The 22,668-nt window shown below is 37.7% G+C and overlaps 1 protein-coding gene across 5 annotated transcripts; it reads right to left on the reverse strand.

Annotated features, from left to right (window-relative positions):
• Positions 1 to 8,383: 8,383 nt before the first annotated feature.
• On the reverse strand, positions 8,384 to 22,627 carry LOC115619979 (locomotion-related protein Hikaru genki). 5 transcript variants are annotated; one of them, XM_030513018.1, is made up of 9 exons: positions 21,806 to 22,625; positions 16,711 to 17,850; positions 14,360 to 14,584; positions 13,866 to 13,963; positions 12,714 to 12,788; positions 11,770 to 12,106; positions 10,734 to 11,234; positions 9,719 to 9,901; positions 8,384 to 9,449 (listed from the first exon to the last, which is right to left on the reverse strand). In XM_030513018.1, the coding sequence occupies exons 1-9, from the start codon at positions 21,945 to 21,947 to the stop codon at positions 9,232 to 9,234; spliced, it is 2,919 nt and encodes a 972-aa protein (XP_030368878.1). In that variant the 5' UTR covers positions 21,948 to 22,625; the 3' UTR covers positions 8,384 to 9,231. The 5 variants fall into 5 exon arrangements, with proteins under 5 accessions (XP_030368878.1, XP_030368879.1, XP_030368880.1 ...); XM_030513019.1 differs by having other exon boundaries at positions 10,734 to 11,222; positions 21,806 to 22,623; XM_030513020.1 differs by lacking the exon at positions 12,714 to 12,788 and having other exon boundaries at positions 21,806 to 22,624.
• Positions 22,628 to 22,668: the final 41 nt, after the last annotated feature.

Below are 22,668 nucleotides of genomic sequence, written 5' to 3' on the forward strand. Positions count from 1 at the left end.
ATTATTGTCAGCTCCACTTAAATACCATATAAAATGTATATATAAAAGTTCAAGTGCAAATAACAAGGTGCAAATCCAATTAATCTTAAACGTTAAATTATTGTCACGATTAAGTTTGTTTTTTTAATTTAATTTTTATAACTTTTTCATAGTCACATGATTATTATTGTCTTTGGGGTTTTTCAGTGAAAATCGTTATCACTTCTTATAGTTTCTTCATTTTTGTTGTATCTTTTATCTTTTTTTCCAGTGAAATATTTTCATATACTTGTATGTAGATACGTTCTGTTTTACTCTTCCCACTTTGCCTGCGCCGTTCGCATCGTCTCTTTATGTGCCGCTATTGCTGCTTGGTGTTGCCATTATAGCGTTGCTGCTGTTGTTGCTTTTGTTTGTGTTTGTCTGATGCTGCTTGAATGTTGGAAACAGCTGCTGTGTGTTGCACGCGCCGTAAAATTAGCACGTGCTGTGGCCACGACGTCAGTCTACGACAACCGCCTACGCACTGCAAACGTTTCAACGTTGTCAAAGGCATTTCATTACAAGCCCGCGCAGGACACCCAAGAACCTAGGTTAACGCCTGCCTCTGTTACGTACGTTATTCTCTTAGCGTGGTGGATTCTGCATCGGAGAGATACTCCTTCGTTTCGTTGGCGCTTTCTTAGCAATTGCCCATCAAGGGGCACACTCACACACTCATACATATAATTAGGATATTATGCAAAATATATTATACGAAATATGAGAGAATAAATAATTATTATGCGTAAAAGCTGAAAAGTTAAGCTGCGCCTTTGGGTATGCAACGATTTATTATATATCACAACTCAATTCAAACGCTCGCACTCACATATTTATATTTATATACATACATGCATACGTACAAAGAGTATTTCATAAGAGAGCGCATTTGAGAAATTCACCACAGTGGCGCGCTCTTCTTCCTATTATTTCGGTTTTGGGCGCCTGCGAAAGTGAAAGCACACCACCCTCCTAATCACCTGTTTAGGTGTCTGTACCTGAGCCCTCTTGTAGTCGTATAATTCAAAGGAAAGCTAGTTGTGTTCAACATGTATTTTATAAGCAGTTTCTCCACAAAGGTAATTTAATAAAAGCCATATATGTTAAAACTGTAATCTCAAAGTCGTACTGAACGATTTAATTTGTCATCTCAGTCTGCAATTAGGGTGGTAATGCGGTGAATGGCAACTTTAATGTCCCTGTACTTCGACTACAATGCAAAGAGCCACGTACCTTTGAGTTAGTATGTGTTTTGCAGGTGCAATAAGTGTTTGCCTTTTGAAATAAATAGAGGAAAAGGAATAAAAATCAACCGCTGGCAACAGTAGCAATGCAACAGTGCAAAAGCATGCGGAAATTTTTTATAATGTTTAGAAAGAGCACTTAGAATAGCACTTACCCTTGCTAATCAGATTCCCGTAATGTAATAAGCTATACTTGTAAATGCATGCTCAGCAGGAAACATTCAATTAAGCGAGAGTTACTGTCTTTGAGTCAACGATATCACAACTTAATTCAATGCTTTGCATACACAACGCAAATGTGATTTCTGCATAACGTGGAAGCTAACCAGTATCAGAATCTATAATCACTTATACGTGCACTTCAAATGCGCGCATCTTAAATTGATATTTTTATCCTTTACTGCGTATAGTGTGTTTAACAAAGTTTTTTTTACGCGCGTACCATGAAGCTCTGGATTACAGCGCTAGTTAGAACCAACTAAAGAAGTTTGAAAGTATTTTGCCATCAAGAGCTACTGCACCAATACGGTTGTGACTCACAAGAAATTCCGGGATATACTAGTATTATTGTTTGTTTTGAACACAAGCAGGCTGCGTTGCCTGCTACCGTGAGTCAGCGTAAAATCTTCACTGTTTTGTTTGCACTTTGTTATCAATTGACCGACAGAGAGGGCTATACATAATGAATTATAAATAAGATGCAATGATTTGAAAACAAACACACACATATTATATGCATGCTTGTTTATTTTAAAAATCCCAACATTTCAATCACATATCACAAGCGTTAAAAATAAAGTGATAAAATGTATAGTCATGATTTATTTGACTGCCGCCACGCGCTGGTGCTGGCTCTGGCGCTAGCTTATGTACCAGTATGTATGTGGACTTGTTTGTGGAAGCTCATAAAATATGAGCGCATTAAATTTCATAATATTGTTTGTGCTAACACCGGCACTCGCACACATCACCCACCCAGCAATACTTACCACATGAGGCCTACAGCTGCTGCTTTTTGGTAAAGCTATGGGTTCGTTTGGGTTCACGGACGGCAAACAAGTGAAAAGTTCGAAGTCAAACAAACACTTTTCAAACAGAAAGACCGCTTCACGGCACCCACATGCACATACTTGTCATGTGCATATAAGCAGCGAAATACCCATATACAATCAATTCATTTAAATAAACGCCATGTCCCTGGTAATCCATCTCTGCAAGCTTTAAATATCATTAAATTGAGTGTGTAGTAAATGTTTTTTAAATCTTCATTAAGGAATTCGTTGCCGCCAAATGGTGCGATAACGAGTATTTACAAATAACTCAATAACTCACCTGAATGTCAGTAAATCTTCATACTATATTGGCAATCATAGCTCGCCAATCACGTTTTGTTTTATAGAAAGGCTATGACTATACTTACTATCTGTGTCAAGCTGCTGTTACCAACTAAACTTATGGAGCTTCAGAGAAACTCTAAATTTTAAAGTGCTCGCTTATTTTAGAATTTTTAATTTTTAGTTTTAAGATTTGGAGTGTTGCTTCCGAAGAACAAATGAATATGTATGCTCAAACTAGATGTGAAAAATGTACATGTCTTCATTTTTATTTATATTTAATGGTCATATTATTATGCTGACAAAGCATTTACATATGCGGGTGCTTCCGTTTAAAAAATATCGTATACGTACTGCATAGATGTAGAATGGCGCCCAATTGTAGCTGTGGTAACTAATGTCAGCTGGTATGGTGAGTTAGCCATGCCTCGGCTAATGGTGAATTAGGCATTCAAATGTTCATCATTGCCATATGACCGCAGATATACATAGCAACAAGCTTCTGACAGTGTTCGAATTTAAATTTGAAGCTTCTCATCTCCCAAATGTATTATTCCTATTAGCAGATGTCTGATGATGGGTTGATGCTTTACTTGTCGTATTATTAATATTTTAATATAAATATTTTTCATTATATGTACATATATAAGTAAAATGTTTTGCTTTCTTGCATTTAGTTAGCTTATGATAGTCGAAAATACATACGGGGAGAGCATTGAATGGTTTATAGATGTGAAAAGATTGTGATATTAAGAAGCAACAATAAAATGTGAAAACACTGATGGAATGTCTATTGCATTGGGTTGAGTCGCTGTATTGAAATGCCTGCCGCCTTAATGTCGAAACGAATGCAAACTAACTAATTTCTGTTGTCCGCAGCCACAACTTCGGAACAAACGAATTGCACGGATTTATAGCTTTTGGTGTGCATTCTTTGAATTTGTCATGAAACCCATAAAACAACGTAGCTTGTCGCTTGCTATTCACACTATATGCATAGTTCTAGTTTAGTTTTTGTTTACTTTTCATAACCCAAAAATGCTGAGGATGGGTACATACACTGAACATTTTATGATTATTAAAAATCTGATACATTCTTTAATTGATTTGTTAACACTCAAATTTTGTTATAGAAGATTCAGATTAAATACTGATTTCTATAGATATTTAATTATTAATAAAAAATTAAGTGAAAAAACGTCCATTTAATAAAAGAAATAATATATAATAAACCTACTATCTTTAAAAAGAAGGCATTTTGTTTAGTTATTAATGAATTATCAAATGGTCTAATACATTTTGGAATATTTTTTATATTAATGCAGCATCAATTAGACGTGGGAAAGGATGACATCGCAACGTACAGATTTAATGGAGCACGCAAACCTACACAAGTAGCTGATTAAAAACAAAAAACGAGAGCAAGCAAATCCAATTTGTGAGGAGACAGAGCATGTACAAGTATATGCGCATACTGGCACCAGTTGTTTTTAATTACCCGTTCGCACATTTGAATTGAGAGGGGGCGAGCAGGGGCAGCCGTTAATGTAGCGACACGGCATCTCAATTTAGACACCTTTTTGGAGTCTAACATCCAAACCTCCATACACACGACCACCACACAAAGGCTTTATTCAGCGACTATTCACATATACTCGCATACATATAAGGTGATCCGAAAGAGCGCCGGAGGGTGCGGACGCAGGCTGTGGCTGTGGCTTGTGACCATATCCATAAGAAGAAGTGGAAATGTGAAAATGTGGAAAGTGCGGAAAATGAGCGTCGGCGTTTCATATTAAAATCGAGCAACGGTAGCGGAAACGGCAACAGTGGCACAAAGGCTAAAAGAACAAAACAAAAAAAAACTAAACAAATTAATTTTGCCCTTGTGTCGGTGTACTGTGCATAAGGGTGTATATACATACACTCAGAAAAATACATGTTTAAGTTTTTAGAAAATAAAGAAATTACAGCCCTTATTTCAAAATGTATAGGAAATGCGTTAAAAGTTTCACAATTTCCTTCATTTGTAAATATTTTGCATATAATTTTGTATGATTTGCCAATGTTTTGGTACAGAAACTTTCTTTCCTTGGATTTTGTAAGTGGGATTTCAGGTATTTTTTTCGAGTGTATCAAACGTAATTGTTCCGAGAGTTAAAACTGCAAAAGTCGGCTAAAGCTGTGACTGCCATACAGAATGTTTGTGACCGTGTACATTATTTCTGTGCAAATACGAGAATTTATTTTTGCACATGATGGCACTGTTTGTTTAGGTTGCCATTGTTGCCTTTGTGTGCGTTAGTGTAGCCACACATGCATACACATGTATGTACATGTACACGTATGCATGTATGTGCGTGTGTTGTATGTGACACATTTAGCTTTGGAAAATGAAATATTTCCTTGGCATACATTTACACACAATCCAAAATTGCTTTTGTTCGCACAGTCAGAGTTACGGTTAAGCAATTAATTCCCCGCCATTTTGTGCACTTTTAACGCCATTTATTTAACTTCCTGGCACGGCTAACTAAAAGCCATGTACTTACATGCATACGTAATTTTCACATATGTGTCAGTTAATTTCCTGAGCTAGATCCGGTATGAAAAAGCAGAAAATGTTGTTGTTATCAATAAGACGATTTGCCTCTGTTAGTGAACAGACTAACAACAACCTTAATATATAATCTATATAGACTTACAATTTCCGTTGCACAGTAGATGGAGTTTTTGTCTTTTCTACTTAGATAAATCTGAACATTTATTAATCAAGCTGTTTCCTGGCTTATTCCCTATTGTTCAATAAATTGTTTTTAATTTAGAATTCCGTTAATAGCCCTTTAATTAAAGATTTGTCTCCAATTTTGGGTTCTCAATGATGTACAACAATTTCTTCATTTTAATAACAGGAAAAGATAGATGCCAGGAAATGAATCTTACCAATATTTCACTCCTAAGGAAATAATCTTTAAAATGACAGAAGCATAAAGTTATTTAAACCTTAATACACTGTTTTAATGCGTGGGGAAGAGTGCCAAATCCCAGTGAGCTCCTTTTAATTATGTTCTCTTGTAGAGTATACAAACCAACACTTAATCGCCAGAATACAAGTTAAACTTTATACAGTCGATAAGCAAGCATGAAAACATTTTAGTTGCAAATTTAAATTAATTCATATAATATAGTATTTTATTTAGAGTTTTTACAGTTCGTTTACAAATATAACATTAGAGTTTAAGTTTAAACGAAACATTTCATTCATAGATTTAAAAAAACTTCAGACTGAAGAATAAGATTTCGGTTCACTATACTAATTTGAGTCCAACATTTTGAAAAGTCCTCGCATCGATGAAGTATTATACATATTTAAGTAAGTAATTAGTGATATATAGCTTCAATAATTAAAATAAATCACTCAACACCTATGTCCATTACCTTAACTTTGCTTTGCACTACCTACATACATACATATATACATACATACATAACGTATATAGCCTGCAATATTGCTTAATACAATACATACATAAATCATTGTTTATTTCCGTTTTATCTTGTGGGAACAGTCGCTTTTCTTGCATACTTTGAGCTTCTTTTCGATTTTTTTGTGGTGTTAGACTTAACATAGTATTGCGATTATATTTTTGATCTTCTTTCTTATATCATGTGTTTAACTCTTCTATACCTTTACTTAACCTTAATGACAGCGCTTTCATTTATAAATACAAGTACATTCATTTTGAATTTAATATTGTGCGCTCTTTTTTGTGAAACTCCCTTATACAAAGATACATACACACGCAAACATGGACTTTTGGTTAGTTCTTCTTTTAAACAATATGCTTACATATATACGAGTATGTATATACATTCAACTTTAACTTTCTAATGAAATACCTGTATTGAATAAGAGTTTTTGTTTTGATGTGAAACATTTTTGGGTACGGTACGGTTAACATTATAGTAAGTGTGATGATGTTATTCTCCTAACATTCGCTAACATTCCTTCTTCGCAAGATTTAAATGACTGAAGGCTAAGAGCTTATAACACCTCGGACACAGAACGAGTGGATTGGGCCATATTGGCAAATTTGTCTAAGCTAGAGCCAGGCCGAAGAATGAACTATTTTTATTACATTTTAAAAATTGTACACCCACATTTTCGACTTACATAATTGCGTTATGGGGACTAAATGTGGAAGTATTTGGGCATAGTTATTTCTTGATTGTATGCCACCATTTCAATGATAAAAGTTTTTCAAAACACTACATAGTACTACTATTTGCTCTAATGTGGCAATAAAATGTGAAATTTTTAAAAACCCCCAACTGAAACCTACATTTTTTCCATTAAAACCCAATCAAATTTCACATTTTGTGCAAATAGGTACTTTAAATTAAAATTTGGATATATTTTATAAAATTTGAATTGAATAAGTTTTTTGAAACAACAATCTTTTGAGCGGAGTTCTTATTTTCTCACAAAATTTCTTAGTTAAGCGGCACTCCTGGTCTGACGTCAGATTTGTGAAAAACAACATTTTATTCGCCCCAAGCATAAAAGCCAAAATATGACTAATAAAGCTGTAATCATATCTGTTCCACACAAAGTTGTGGTCGACTCCCATTCGAACTACTTTATAACTTCTAAATTTGCATTTATTCGCATCGAAATAAAGTACAGGTAGATTTAAGTTAATTAATGTTGAATTAACATTTGTTCCTTAAATATTTATATGTTTGTCAAGACAATTGAAAACCACATTTTAAAAATCGGGTTATTAATTTGATTTCCTGCATAAATATATTGCTTCAAATATATATTTACTTTATAATTGAGATAACAAAAACAATCTGCTACTAACCGTTACGGTCAAAAAACTTTTTCACGAAGCAAGCAGCAACACTATTAGCATTTTTTTTTAAACATATTTGGACTTCTGACACAGCTCTAAGAACTAGATTAAAAATTGTGGGTTTACACAAGTAAGGAGAATAGATTTAACAGCTACCAATATCAAGCCGTGCATGGCCGTTTTTTTTTTTTTTTTTTTTGAGCTATAACCAAGCAACTAGCCGAATTCTCATAGCGTCCCTGTTCCTACTGGCCTTGTGAAATTGGAATGAAAACTAACAAGAAAGGAATGCTAAAGTCGAGCAGGCTCAACTCTTAAATACCCTGTACCACCCCACAAAAAAGTAATTTAATTAATTAATTAATTTAATTTAATTAATTAACTAAATTAATTTAATTAATTAACTAAATATTAACTAATTAAATATAAAATATTCCATGCATGCATACATACATTTACATTTACATCAGAATCGTGCCTTATGCGTGTTTGTGTACTTGTAAATATGTATGTATGTGTGCATTGGGCCTGGTTATATGGCTATAACTTTCTTTTTGATCATTCTATCATAATGAAACTTGGTATACGGATATATAATTACTAACCTAATGTGACTACCAAATTTAAGTTTAAAATTCCAAGAATTATGGGAGTTATAGAAAATTGGTAATAGGGGGGGAGTGGGGGGTTGGATCAGAAAAAATGAACAAACTTGTCCTTTCTCGGTCTCAGGAGAATCTGTATACCAAGTTTGGTTATTCTAGCTCTTATACTTTCGGAGATCCTTGCGTTCATACAGACAGACAGACGGACAGACAGACGGACAGACAGACGGACAGACGGTCAGACGGACAGACGGACAGACGGACATGGCTATATCGACTCGGCTTGTCATGCTGATCAAGAATATATATACTTTGTGGGGTCTACCAAGCCTCCTTCTGTGTGTTCCATGTGCACTCGCACAAAACTAATATACCCTTGTACCCTTTGGGTACAGGGTATAAAAATAAAGACAAAATTGCAAGTCTAGCAGATAACAGCATTTGTTGCCATTTTAAATGAATCAACATTTCTAGTCTAGTGTTTAGCGCAGTTTTCTTATGACAAGGCCTTAAGATTTTCCGATATACAATTGAAAAGTGAGAGACATTTAAAAAAATTGACAAAATGGCGATAGTGCTGCTGTTTAGCTGAAGTCCAATATTAATTCTGTACAACTATAAAGTAATTAATTAACGCAAATACTTCTCTTTCTTAATCACTATGCATATTGCGCTTTCAGTGTATTGTTATTAGTCGTTGTTACTGTCTTTGAATGCTCGCAGCTTCATTTACACATCGATACACCCGCATCAAATAATGATAATTGAAGTGTAATAATAGTTTTAGTTTTTATAAATACATAATACAACTAAGTACTTACATATTGTGTTGAATAAAATTATAATAATTGTGTAATTCTTATTGATAATAAGTTGATTTATTTTGACCTTTTTATTCGCACTTACTATATTTTATCTAAATATCACTCCACATTTTATTAATTTGGAATTTGGTAGCCCAAAGTTGCAATCAAATGTATATAATAGAATTAGTAGGATTTTCGTGTATATAGTATATGTAGTGTATATAGTTCTATATATAACAGAATTTGGTTGGCCTACTCGAATTGAAATATACGAGTAGTTCAAGCGTGCCAATACCTGTGACTACCTTCTAGGCCTTTTCTTCATCAACAAAGCTGTTGTCGGCGCGAAGCTGAAGCTGAAGCTACACTTCCTCGTAGTTGCGACATTTAGGGAGGGGACCGGACCATTTTCCATCGGGCTGGCATTTCGGCCGCTCTGGAGGACCACTATTATGTTCGTTCGTCTGCACAAAACCTGGCCTGCACTGTACGCTCAAATAATCGCCGGCATCGTAATTGAATTTCAGAGGCGCGATTAACCCATTGGGCGGGTCGCCAGGATACGGACACTGCGATTTGCCTATGAACGTCGTAAGCAATGAACATGGATAGAGGCATGCACATGGGCAGATGGAATGACGATGTCGATGTTTCGGATGAAAATTATAATGATCGTTGATCGTTACAACAGAAATACAACACGGGTTTCATTAATTTATTTGATTGAGATTGACCCACTTAGCAAAGTAGCTTAAATGTTAGGGAATCGCATCTGCGATTGTGCATGGGCATATCTTTGTCTGCAATCTATTTGTGGTTGCTTAATTGTTTGTTTGAAATTTTACTTACAAAATGGCGGCGAATGCGACCAGAATCCATTCTCCGTGCAAATGATACTAGACTCCCCTACTAGGGTGTGCCCCTCATTGCAACTGAACGTGACCAAAGCACCAACCGTGAGGCGTCGTTGACTCAAACTTGTACCCCCAATGCGGCCGTTTAGAGGTGGAACAGGCATGACGCATTGAATAACTGGAACGCAAAGGATACATAAAACAATCGAACAATTAATACAAGTACATTCTCAACTAGCGCAGGAATACGCTTTAAAAATAAAACACACAATCCCATGAGGTCAAAATATAAAGGAGACATCTTTACTTTCTTTACATCTATCGATCGGCGCTTATTTTTAATGTGGCATAAATCTATGTATGTTTCTTCTTTACAAAAGTCTCAATAATTGTATCACTGTCATTGGCTACATTCAGAAATCTGCATATGGGCTGCATATGTATATACAGTGAAAACTCCCTTAATGGACACCTCTTTTATACGGACACTCTCTTCGGCGAACATTTTTTCTAAAACATTCGATCGGTGTATAAAGTATTTAAGTATCCTCTTAAGAGGACACTCCCCTCGCCGGCAAAAATTTGCCGACCATGAGTGTCCGGCCATATAAAGTAACTATGTCAAGGTGGATCCAAAAAATAGTTCATATGTACATATATGCACAAAAGCAGTCCAAATTGAGTTACAAACTGTATTTTAAGCAGATCTGAAAACAGCTTAAGCATTTAATTGATATAAAAATAAGAAAATTATTTTACAGATATCAATATCTTTTTGGATTTTAGAATCTCAAAAAATAGGATCCTAAAAAAAAATGTTAAGAAATTTTAGTAGTTTCTTTGTGTTAAAAAACTTGATTTAATTGATTAAAAAAGTGTATTTCTACACTGCGACTATTTAATTTATTCAACGAAAATAACGTGCTCCTAATGGTGGTATAATTGTATAGTTTTTAAGTGACTAAGTGGTTGTTATTACTGAATAGATGTGAACTCTTTTAGTTACTTACCTTTGCAACGTGGTACGGGGCCACTCCAAACGCCCGTCGGCTCACAATCCAGCACCGCTGGTCCCGTCAGCTTAAAGCCCCACTGGCATTTGAACACAGCTCTTCCCCATGCCGAGGTATTGAGCTCAATTAGACTGAGATGCTCGTCCTCGAGCACCAGGCGCGGACATTGAATAGAGTTACATGTTGGAGTAGGCGATGACCAATTGCCAGAGGCTAGGCAGGTGGCATTAAAGGAGCCATCCAGCCGAAAACCCTCGGGACAGTCGTAGTGCGCTCTTTGGCCCAGCTTATTGCCCTCGAGACGCAGCTTGAGCGGAGCCAGCGGCTCTGGGAGCTGCGGACATATCGAAGTGGCCACAACAACGGTGATGCTGTTAGTAAGACCGCGGGGTGAGGTGCAGGTAAAGGTGCCAGAATCATTATTTTCAATATTTTTGATACTCAAGCGATATCGTACGGCTTTCTCTTCAGCTATTGGTGACCAGCCTGGAAGCAAGACTATAAATGTTAAATATTCTACACAGTAAACAACAAAGTGCGAGGGGATATTTTGGCAATCTATTTTGCTAGTAATCGATCGAAATTAACTCTCAAAACTGAGAAGCACACTATTTGAAAAATATACAAAAAATTATCTTTACTGATGAAGTATTGAAGTTCTTAAATCGAGTTTCAAAAGCTATGACGTGGTTCCTATTTTACATTTTCTTTTTATTTAAGTTTTTCTCTTTCAATTCTACCTCATTTTTGAAAAGTAAATCCTTAGGCTATAAATATAGTAATTGTATAAATATTTATAAAAACATATTCCTGCACTATCAAAATTAATATAATTAATGATGAATAACGGCGAATAAGTGTAGACATATCTCTAAATAGTGCAGCACGACAAGACCCGAAAGCGATCCAGTGTGTACCTATTAGATTTTGAAATGTGGCTGAGCTTCGATAATTGTGCCACCCACTTTTAAGCTACGCCTGTTTAGATTGCCGAAATATCTCGCAATGCTGCTGCTGATTGCGTGTCACGCACCTGTGGTGTACTGCATGTACCAGCTGGTCCAGCTCCACTCGGGCGTGCCCCTAACTCGTGGGTACATGCAATCCATCAGTAAGGTGGTGTGTGGTGGCACGGCTATAACCCCGGATGGCTCGAAGGAGTGCGAGCCATTGAAGACTTTTATGCGTATGGACGGCGCACTATCCTCCGAGTAGTTGGTCAAGACTGTGGTGGGCACGCAGGAAGGCATTCGGGGTGCCCAAAGGCCGTTGGAGCATAGAACACGCGATTCTCCAAGCAGCTTATAGATGCCCAATTCCTGGCAGCGCGCCTGCAGCGAGTGTCCATGTGGCAGATCCCAGCCAACATTCTGTAACGGCAGCGACAATTGTTTGACGGCGAAGTGTGAGAGAGGTTGGGTGGATTGGGAAGCAAGTCAAGGCAAGACGAGCGATTGGCAGGCAAGCGCAATGTGTATGTGTGGGTGAGTGTATGGGTGTGTGATTGGATGATTGGTTCATTGGTTGGATGTGTGTGCGAGACGTTGAAAAAAAAACAAAGAAGAGATAAGAGTAGGAGAAATTAAAGACTTATTTGCAAGCTGTCAACGCTTTAGACGCGCTCATGGTTTACGCTGGACGTGCTGGCGTGCAGTTCAGACAGGATGTTTAGCTGTATGTGTATGTACATATGTGTGTGTGTGTGTATGTGTGTGTGTGTCAGAGCAGCAGTTGGCACTGCCGAGGCGATGGTAAGCCGTGCATGTTGTTGTTTGCAATTAATTTGATTTTGAAAGCCATACAGCCCACTACTTGGGCGCTACTCGCATGTTACTGTGCTTGTTTGTTTATCTCTGTGTGAGTGTGTGTGTGTGTGTGGTTGTGTTGGTGTCTTGAGGCCCCCTGGCCCTGGCCACTACTACTGCACATGCACCTCAAGTTACTAGAAGAAGAACAACAACAACGTCGGCCACTCACAATTTCTGTATTTGAGAGAAGTGTTGATTTGGAAGTGCGCGTTTTACGCCAGCCGCGATTTGGTGGTATCGGTGTCTGTAAGAGAGAATCAAAGAGTACCAAATACTGAGTGATATTTTCATCTTTGCCTTGCCAGCAGCCAGTTAACGGGCTCAAACGATTCTTAGCGGAATTGATGACAAACACTATATAGTACATAGGAGCTATCATGAATGAGTTCGAACAAATTGTTTGCTGATTTTATTTCTATTGCGATTGCGATGTGATTCAAAAAATGAAAGATTGTCGGGTCCAGTTTTGAGCTAAGCTGTGACAATAAAATAATACGGGAATGGGTTGGTTATGGCTCAGTCTCCCAGGCCCTTAAGCTTGCAAGTTATAATCGTAGTATAAGTATTTCTGGCTTACTCACATTTCATCTATTTAAATTAAAATGTATTTATCCAAACAAATACATTTAGTCTGTTAATTTTTATAAACAATTTATAAGGAAGTTAAGGATTTGTTTTGGCTAATGGATCGAGTGTTTTTAAGTTAAGGAAGCCATTGAGTTGTTGAACGATTTGAGCGATTTTTAAAGTAATATTTCCTGATTTTTCTGTACCTACCCACCTACTGTGATATACGTATTTATCCCTAAAAAGCCTTTGCAAACATTTTCTAAAAGACAATCACTACTTGCTCAGTTTCCGACACCGTCTGGTCACACTGCAAATTAAAAAATGAAATCAAATATGGTATTTATGAAATAAACATTTCTGTATTTGCATAAGTAATCTTTGTATATTACTTGCCGGATTCGGAAATAATAGAATTAATACTCATTTAAGAATGACTTTTTTGTTGTTGAAATATGTAACTCACAAAATATAACTTAATGAAATCTTTTTTGTCTATTATGGGGACCAAAGCACAGCTGGAAAGAAATTAAATCGCAGCTCCCGATAGCTTTAGATATTTGAATAATAATTAATAAACACTGGACTCAGTGGGTTAACTACCAAATAGCGGAAACCTGTTTATAGATACATCTGTGTTCCGACATTGCTGTGCATTCACTCGTGTGCTGGATTTGAATTTCATGTGGGTGTGTATAGGGGTGTGTGTGCAGAAAACCGTCAAGTCGAGGCGCAGCAGCCACATGGCACTTACCACTGAGATGTTTCGATAGCTGAGTAAGAGATGTGGTGGTATACGATTAACATGACAGCTCTTGTACAATGGCTGAAACTTCACGTTCCCATTATCATCTATAAAGGTAGCAAGAGATTAATGAGTTACCATCCAAAATATACCATACCAACCGTTCCTACTTGTGTCGGTGTGAGAGTACGTGAATGTGCATTTATTTTGAGTGTTTGAATGTTGTTTTATTCAGTTTATTGAATGTATATATTATTGTCACTAAGCATAGTATGTGTGAATGTATAAGTATATAAGAGTATGTATTTAATATTTCAATATTACTTATTGTTTGACAAAGTCACGAGTTCAATTATTGACTTAGAGCTATACAAAAGTACGACTGTAAGTGTATATATGCATGTACTTGTATTGCTAATGATTAATAAAACATCATGTAGTATTTCTCATTGGGGCTCTGTGGAAGTGGAAGTGTACGTGTGTGTGTGCCGCAGCTCACTTACCCTCCTCGTTGGTAGCGCAGAGCGGTCCAACCCATTTCCCCTTCACACACCGTATTTTGCACAATCGGCGATCCCCCATCGGACCAATTTCGCCCGGGAAACGTATTTCAGATACTTCGGTGAATTGCTGCAGTATATCCACCTCCTCGTCCTCGTCCTCCTCTTCATCCGAATCGGTATCATCCGGGTGCACGGGTGAGTAGCCAGCCTCCTCATCGTAAATGCCTAAACAAGGTACGAGAGTAGAAGATGAGGAGGGCGTTATGAAATGGGCAATGTTTAATGCGTTAGATGCCACAGTTAAAAGGAGAAGGGCTTGCCAAGCAGGTGAAGGATGTACAGGGAGGCTAAAACTAAGGCATGCAAATATCTAAAACACTACTTCAAATTAAAGGCAATACAAGCGTAGATACACGTGTAAGTGCATAATGAGAAATTTAAAGCCGAGCTCAAGGAAAGGCAAGAAAAATAAGAAATCTAGGCAGGCATTTGATTTCTTGCTTCATGCACCAGCCAAGAGGCAGACACTTGACTCGAGAGGAGCTCATTGCCCCCCCCCCTCTCCTCACTCCCTCTCTCTTTTACACTTAAACTTTACAAAGTGTGAAAGGCAGGCACTTCCGTTCCGAAGGAGCAACAACAGCAACAACAAGAAAAAATGTACTTTGCCACACATTAAGCCATAGAAACGTGCAAAAACGGGCACAAACTTCAATGGAAACTAAAGAGTGTTGGATATGCAATAAAACTTATAGACACCGAGAAGATTATGATGAGGCTGCTTGTTGTAACCTAAGACAACAAAAGTTCGCTTAAGTAGATGTAACTTCAGCTATAATACCCTTACAAGTAGTAAGTATCCTAAATATAAAATCACAAAGAACTATTCCTTAAGCTATCGAGTTTTGTTTTTTATTTTTCTGTTAACTAGTAGTTTTTCTTTCCGCATAACAAGCTGAGTGATCCAATTATTTATGTCGAGTGTTCTCACGATACAAAAAAATTGCCTTCCAGTTAGCCAGTTAGTATATTTTTAACGCGCATTTAAACAAATCTTAAAAACAAGTTTAGGAACTCTCTAAAATAATTTTAACGTTGGTTTGAAATATTTAGTGACCCCTATAAACAATAAGTTTCCTTTCACTTCTACTTCATGAGGTTCTGGAGAGAGTACCAGAACCATCTGGCCAATCACAACTCCCATCTAAGCCCAGTGCCAGAATACAGTTCTTATGTTTGTTCTTAGAATATTAATAAGTAAATCCCTCCATTGGTTTAACTGGGTTGCCTACCAGCTGGCATATACTTATATATTTTCCATTGGTCAGTTTTTAAAACTATATTTATTACAAGAATTAACAAATAAATAGTTTTTTTCGATTCTCATTTAAGATTTTAAATAAAGTGATAGTTGTGGACAAGGATGTTGAGGATTTAAACTAGATATCAGCAAATAAGAACTGAGTGCCATATGGAACTTCACTTAATTCTATATCTTGAATCTTGATAATTGTAGGCTAGTGATATAAAGCATGCATTCTTCGGCACCTTCAAGGCTTGAATTATCTACAAAAAGGCGAACACGCGGAAGATGAAATGCAAGATGTTACACAAGTAGCCGCGCCCACTAGGGTGTATTCTAGTGGGGGGAAAAGTACCATTGAAGGTTTCAGGCATGAAGAAGAAAGACGTTTCAGCGCAATATCAAAGAATCCCAAGTAAGCAGCAAGGGAACAGAAAGGAGCAGTGAATTCAAGTTGCTGTAAAGTTGCATGCAAAAAGCGCTCTAACAAAAAGGACGCAGGATTATAAAAAGAAACGACGAAAGTAGCCTCACAAAGGCCAAACATAAAGCACTACGCTGAAACAAAAGACCAGGCACCACACAGATAATGGCATGCTTGGATGGATGGGTGGATGGGTGGATGGGAGTTAGGTGATACAGATACAGACACAGATATAGATGCACATAATGGAGGGGGAAATAGCCAGTCACGAGAGCAAGTCAAGGTGCAGATGTTAATGTGAATGAATGTGGATGAGTGGAGCTGAGCTCAGCGGGCTGTGAGCCGTGAGCTCTGAGCTATGGACTATGGTCTGGTGATCTGTTGTGAGCTATGGGGGCTGTTAGCGCGATTAGCTTATGTCCTTCTGATTCAAACAATTCTTATGTATGTATACTACATATACTACATACAGATATGCATGTATGTATGTATTTATAGTATATGTTGGCCCCATTGGGCAGCACAGTACAGACGGACAGACAGACAACGAGACAGCGGCGGCAAACTTATAGGTGGCACTGTAGCATTGCCAGTGTCTGGCCACTCTGTTAGCGCTTAACTTACCCTTATCCTTGCGACTGGTGGTTTTAGAGCTTGAGTCTCCACCACCCTTGGGACGGCTCAGTGCACCCGTGGTCTTGCCCGACTTGCGCTTGACACGTTGCAGGGCCACTGCTGCACTGCTCGACTGATTGACGTACTCCTCGCCGGTCAGTGTTGACTCCATTTGCAGTTGATCAAGCGGCATCGGCTCCTTAATGTTGCCATCGCTATTATTACTATTGGCTGCCTCATCATTGCCAATGTCAACACTGCGGCGGCTACGCCAACGCGGATTGATGTCACGTTGGTCGAGCTCAGCATCGTGACTGTCACCGCGTCGGCGATAATGCTGCGACTGTTCTTCCTCCTCCTCCTCCTCCTGCTCCTTCTCCTTCGCCTCCTGCTTCTTGGTCTGCTGTTGCCATTGGCCATTAGTTGACTTAATCTTTTTATCCTGCTGCTTGTCAGCCATGTTACTATATTTCTTCTTCGGCTTTTTCACCTTGTTACACATCTCGGCGCCTCCCTCTTTCGGGCACTTGCTGCGTCGTGCCTGGCTTTTCATCTTGTGCAGCTTCATCCGCAATTCTGGGTTGGCCTCTCGCGATTTAAGGATGTCTGCAATGTGCACGTAATACACATCGCCCTCAGCGGCCAGCTTGCTGCCGGCCCAACGGTCCGTTTCCGGCGAGGCCTCCGCATCGTGTAGGATGGCATGCCGCTTATAGCGACTGCCGCGTCCACGTCCTGTCTGCCCATTGTCATTCTCAATGCGACGTCGCCTCCCAGAGCCGGAACGACGCTTCTTGCCCTGTTTTCGGTTGCTGTTCATGCGTTTGTAGGTACCTTCCTCGGCAATGCCCTCTTCGACATCGTCTTCTTCGGTTAGGCCTGCCGCATCGCCCGCATGCAACTCATGATTGTCTCTCTCATCGTCCAAGTTAATCTGGTAGGGATTGACTATGGCCGCATGATTCTCGCTAGCGTGCCGACCAACTGTGTCGACATGCAGCTTGTCCACAAATTCTACGTCTGCTGTCGTAAAATCCTCCGGCAAATAGACTTGTGTGGTCTCGAATTTGGCATAGGGCTGTTCCGTGGTCGTTTCCGGCTTCACAATAGTAAACCGCATATCGGGCGCACGGCAACCGGGCGAGGCGTCTGTGGAAAGGCAGAGCACAGAATTATTGCATTATTGCATGACATTTTATGAAATCGTAAACACACAATATTCAAGCGCATTCAGCATTAAGAGCCCCACATATTCCCATAGCTACTTGCATCGCTTCAATCAGTTAACAACTTAATATATGTACTATGTATATATGTATATATTACTATTATTCAAATATGTACTAAAAATGTTTAAAAATTACAAACAGAACCTGTCCCATTTAATTGTATTTGCAGAAAGTATTATAGATATAAACTTTATGCCAAATACTCAAGAGCGCAGGCAGTTTTTAGCAACAAATCCAACTCAGCCCCACTGCCTACGCCCTTGCGTATGTACAAGTATGTATTGTACTGATATATTCTTATATTTTCTGAACTAAGCAGTGAATCTATTCCTTATATAATTTTGTAGAAATGGGTTGAAAGGTCATATTTTTTGTGGAAAGCAAAGCAGTAAATCACTCTCCAAACTGATCAACAATATCCGGCAACACTAACGAACAACTTGTGAGGGGGTACCAATGGCGGTCCTCCGGAGGAACCTAGTCTTTCTTATCAATGGAAAGACTGAAGCCTACTATTTTAGATTTTAGTGTAGACCGATTTGTTTTATCAAACATTTTTTAATTAACATTTCTGCACGCTTTACATTTTTTTTTAACGAACTTGTGGGGTTTACAACAATCCACGAATGAGTTCTATTGCAGTACCGGAAAACTGACATAGCTATACGGTTTTTTATTAACGTTTTAGTAAATACCTAAAATCGATTCCTATATTTAAGTTAATTATAATCTGCGAGGGTGAAAGGCACGCTACATTTGAGTGAATGATTGAATTATTTGGTGGCTAATTATTTGACACGGCTTTTATTGTATAAGCCATTTCTATAAAGATAAAATAAAGTGCGTTCCGGTGGCTAGAGGGTTGGGCAGAAACACGCAGGCATGTACACAGTATCTTCTTCGTCTCCTTGGTTTCTCCACTTTAGTGGAAAGTAGAGCGCGTAGCGCTCTAGGCTCTATGCTTTGTTGCTGCTTTAAAACTGATGTATGTACGTGTACATGGCCAAAAAGACGAGAGATGCGCGGCATGGTTGAAATAGTTGAGATTTACTGACAAGATATGCAAGGAAAACGAAGGTTACAAATTGGGTCAAAGGTCACTGCAATGCAGCCTAATTGCAACATAATTGTTAATTAGCTGCGACAAGCGAAGTGCATTAAGGAGAAACGCGCATTTGATTCTCATCCGATTACATTTAAATCTCTTGAACTGGGCACGGAGACAATGCATCATTTTATGTTCGTTGGTAAAAAGTACATTGAAGTTCCGAGAGAACACGGTTTGTTCATTAAATAGTGGCAAACTTTTTGTAATATGTAGCATCAGATGCTTCTCTACTTAAGATTGGAATATCACAATACTTAATGGTAAAGCTAACCAGCTAACTAATGATATTCATATACACAGGTAAAGACCGTATAACCAACTTTTTCCTGTTACATATGTATATGAAACTAGAGGGCGCTAGGATACAGAATAGAACCCTTTTTAAATAAAACATTTTGAATGTAGAGAAAGTCAAAACGAATTAAGCTTTAAGGGAACTAAAGGAAACTAAAAATCATGTCTATTTTTAAAAGTCAAAAATTGAATTTTTGTGGAGTAAACACGGAACACGGTTGGATCAATCTCCAATCATCAATTAGGGTTTCCTACAATATCTTACTATAGTAATAGAGGTATTCCAATACAATCGGGTTATTCAATTCTTAATTCAATCATGTAGACTATTAACAATAGATTTATGATTTACGGCTTATACTAAAAAGTCGACGAATACTATAGACGTTAACTTACAACTTAGTTAACTTTATTTTAACTTTATTGTTTAGGTTATGGTTGGATATACTTTAAGAATTTCTATAGTATTCCTATTCATCTATTTCTTATGGCCAACAAAACACCGAGTAGCACTTCGGGACAAGTCTTACTAAACAATCGAAAATATATTAACATATTGATGTTTTCCGTAAAATGCACGAAATACAGAAGGAATATGGGAATATTGATTTATTAAGTCAACCTTTTGTTTTTTTTACTTTACTTGAAGGGTACAAAAAAAAAACTATCTACATATGTACATAGTATGTTCGTACGATACATACAATTAGAAGCATATATGTATATATTTGCATTGTCTATTCAGCGTACTTAGAAAAAGTGCAAATATATGTATGTATGCACTAGTATGTCTTGAATGTCTTAAGTGCAACTCTGTATATCATATTTTCTTAGCTGTAACTGCTTTACTTAGTTTGCATAAACAATGCAAGTCCCAGTCCCAGTCGCATTCCCATGGCATGGCATTTGTTTTTAGACAGTCGGCCACATATCCTTTTAAACACACACAGAGCACACAGCACACAACATCATCATCACCATCCTGGCTTAGATAAAATTTATGGGAAATGTGTTCAAATGCATGCAATACTGATGAAGATGACGAAGGCAATGTTCTGTTTTCAGTAAAGGAAAAATCATTCGCATTTAGCTGCGCAATTTTCACTTCAGTCGTTCCCGAAAAAATTTACTAACACGTAATATATTTGAACTACGTCGCAATTTTTGAATTTTGTATCAGCATTGATATGGATGCCGATGATATCATCAAATTATCCATTTTAGCAGTCAAGGTGGTACACTCAGAGAAAACATTTAAGTAAATCGCCCCCAAACTCCTTTACTCTAAATTGTTGCGCAAATTTGAAGTGATTTTCTAGTTTGTCGGCATGCGCTTCCGTTGGATTAAGAAACATTTATTTATAATTTTCAACCGTCATGGGAGTACTTTTAGGCTATAGTTGTACATAGTATAATAAACTATAAAATAAAAATGTACACAATAACTTATGTAGATCTAGAGATAAACATAAACGAATATATGTACATATTTCATAACTTAAATAAAGGAGCTCATAGCTTAATTCAAACTAATTGGTTAACAATAAAGTCGGAATATCCATAGTTTTATGTTTTTAAAATTAAATTATTATAAATTATTGGGTTTGTTTAATTTAAAAGGGCGTTTTTTGGGTATATTTTCAGAGTGTATGTAATCGCTGCTAAGCTGTTCAGTAATCATGGTGGAAATGCGAGTTTTATATGAAAAAATTAATTAAATTTCTGCATTTGTTTTCGTGAGCAAAAGACCTGGCTTCCATAACCTATATTGATTGTCTTCCCCGCACTCTCTAAAGCCTCCTTTAGGTATTAATTTCTATTGGCGAATTCGCTCGTTTGCCCTCCTATTCCTCAGCCTGGCATACTTCATTAACTCTGAATGCCGCCCTTACTCTGATTCAATCGTTTGTGCCACCGTCTCTCCTTATGTTTACAGTTTTGTTGACGTTGATTGGGATTAAGGTTGCCTGCCCATCAGGCCTCGTTTTGATTGCCTCTGTGCCAGAACCAACGCGCATTTACTTTTTGCAATCGTACCAATGTGAAATACATATTTCATTCGCCTCAAGATATGTATTTTTGCGCATTGTTTGGGTTGTGTGCCTGTTCTTCTGCGTGTCCCTGTGCGTGTGCGTCTACGAGTGTGAGTGGCTATGTGCGTGATTATCGCTTTGAAGCACAAAAGTCATTAAATAAAGTGCCTCTGTTGCTAGGTCACAGCCCAGAAACACACTCCTGGGGAAGGTGAAAGCAAAACAAGCCTTCCAAAAAATAAACGTGAAACCATGAAATACATTTGCCTGCCAATCGCCTCTATGTTTTATTTCTCTTGTCTTCGCCTGAATCCACTTAATCCGCTTGAGGGGAGGAAAATTGCCAAATGATTTTTCTCTCAACTGAAGGTCGAACTTAAAGCGCAGAAAATTGTTTCACACTTTGGTTTGTTGAGCTCTCACTTGCAATTACCACTCACCTGGCTCAACCGTGGTTGTTGACTCCGTGTTCTCTGTATTGCCATTGGTGTTCGCACTGCTCCTATCTAGGACCAGCAGCAAAACGGTCAAGGATATAAAAGCCCAAAGCGGCTTATGGCGCATACGCTGCCGTGTTCCCATGATGCTGATGTTGCAGCTACCGACCACAAGGATCAAGGTGCAGAAAAAACACCAGAATATACACAAGCAACTGCACAATAGGAGAGTGTGTGTGTGTTCGAACAATTTGTCAATCAATTGGCTGACATTGAGTCCCGTAAGGAAACACTTTGAATTTATGAAGAGCTTCTTGTGGCACAAAATTTCCAAATGGCCATGCAGTCTCACTTTTTTGAACTCAAGGGGTTTTATTGATTTTGTTTGTATTTCTTTGTTATTTTCAATAGCATTAGCTTGTTAATACGTTACGTACTACACGTTATTTGTTGTTTGTCACTGCTCTGTTTTATTATCCTTTGAAAGCGCCCACTTAAATATACTATAATTTTCAAGCGTGGTGCTCAAAGTAAATATAACCGAATCCAATTACAAAAGTCACGGCGCAAAAAAACAGACTATTATTGCTCAACTGAATGGATAGACATATGTACATGTATATTATTCAGAAAAACACAGATGTGGAAAAAATGTGCAAACCAATGTATGTGCTTGCGAGTGTGTGTATGTGTGTATACATGTACACTGGTTTTATGCACATACTATATAGTATACATGCTTTTCCAATTGGTCTATAGTCAAAAATCACTGCTTTAAAATTTTTACTTATGGTCCAGTGCCACTTTTGATGCGATTTTCGGAATTTCCAACTAACTTGTGCAATTTTCAACTGACTGACGACAAC

This window comes from Scaptodrosophila lebanonensis, unplaced genomic scaffold (genome assembly GCF_003285725.1).
Source record: "Scaptodrosophila lebanonensis strain 11010-0011.00,11010-0021.00 unplaced genomic scaffold, SlebRS2 tig00000001-arrow-pilon, whole genome shotgun sequence".
Classification (NCBI taxonomy): Eukaryota; Metazoa; Arthropoda; class Insecta; order Diptera; family Drosophilidae; genus Scaptodrosophila; species Scaptodrosophila lebanonensis.

What these genes read in the sequence shown, in the direction of transcription:
- LOC115619979 (XM_030513018.1), bottom strand. Translation starts at nt 21,947, where the DNA reads ATGGGAACACGGCAGCGTATGCGCCATAAGCCGCTTTGGGCTTTTATA. An exon ending in GCTATCGAAACATCTCAGTG is followed by an intron (nt 12,789 to 13,865) that starts GTAAGTGCCATG and finishes TCTCTCTTACAG; the next exon opens with ACACCGATACCACCAAATCG. An exon ending in GTACATGCAGTACACCACAG is followed by an intron (nt 11,235 to 11,769) that starts GTGCGTGACACG and finishes TAACATTTATAG; the next exon opens with TCTTGCTTCCAGGCTGGTCA.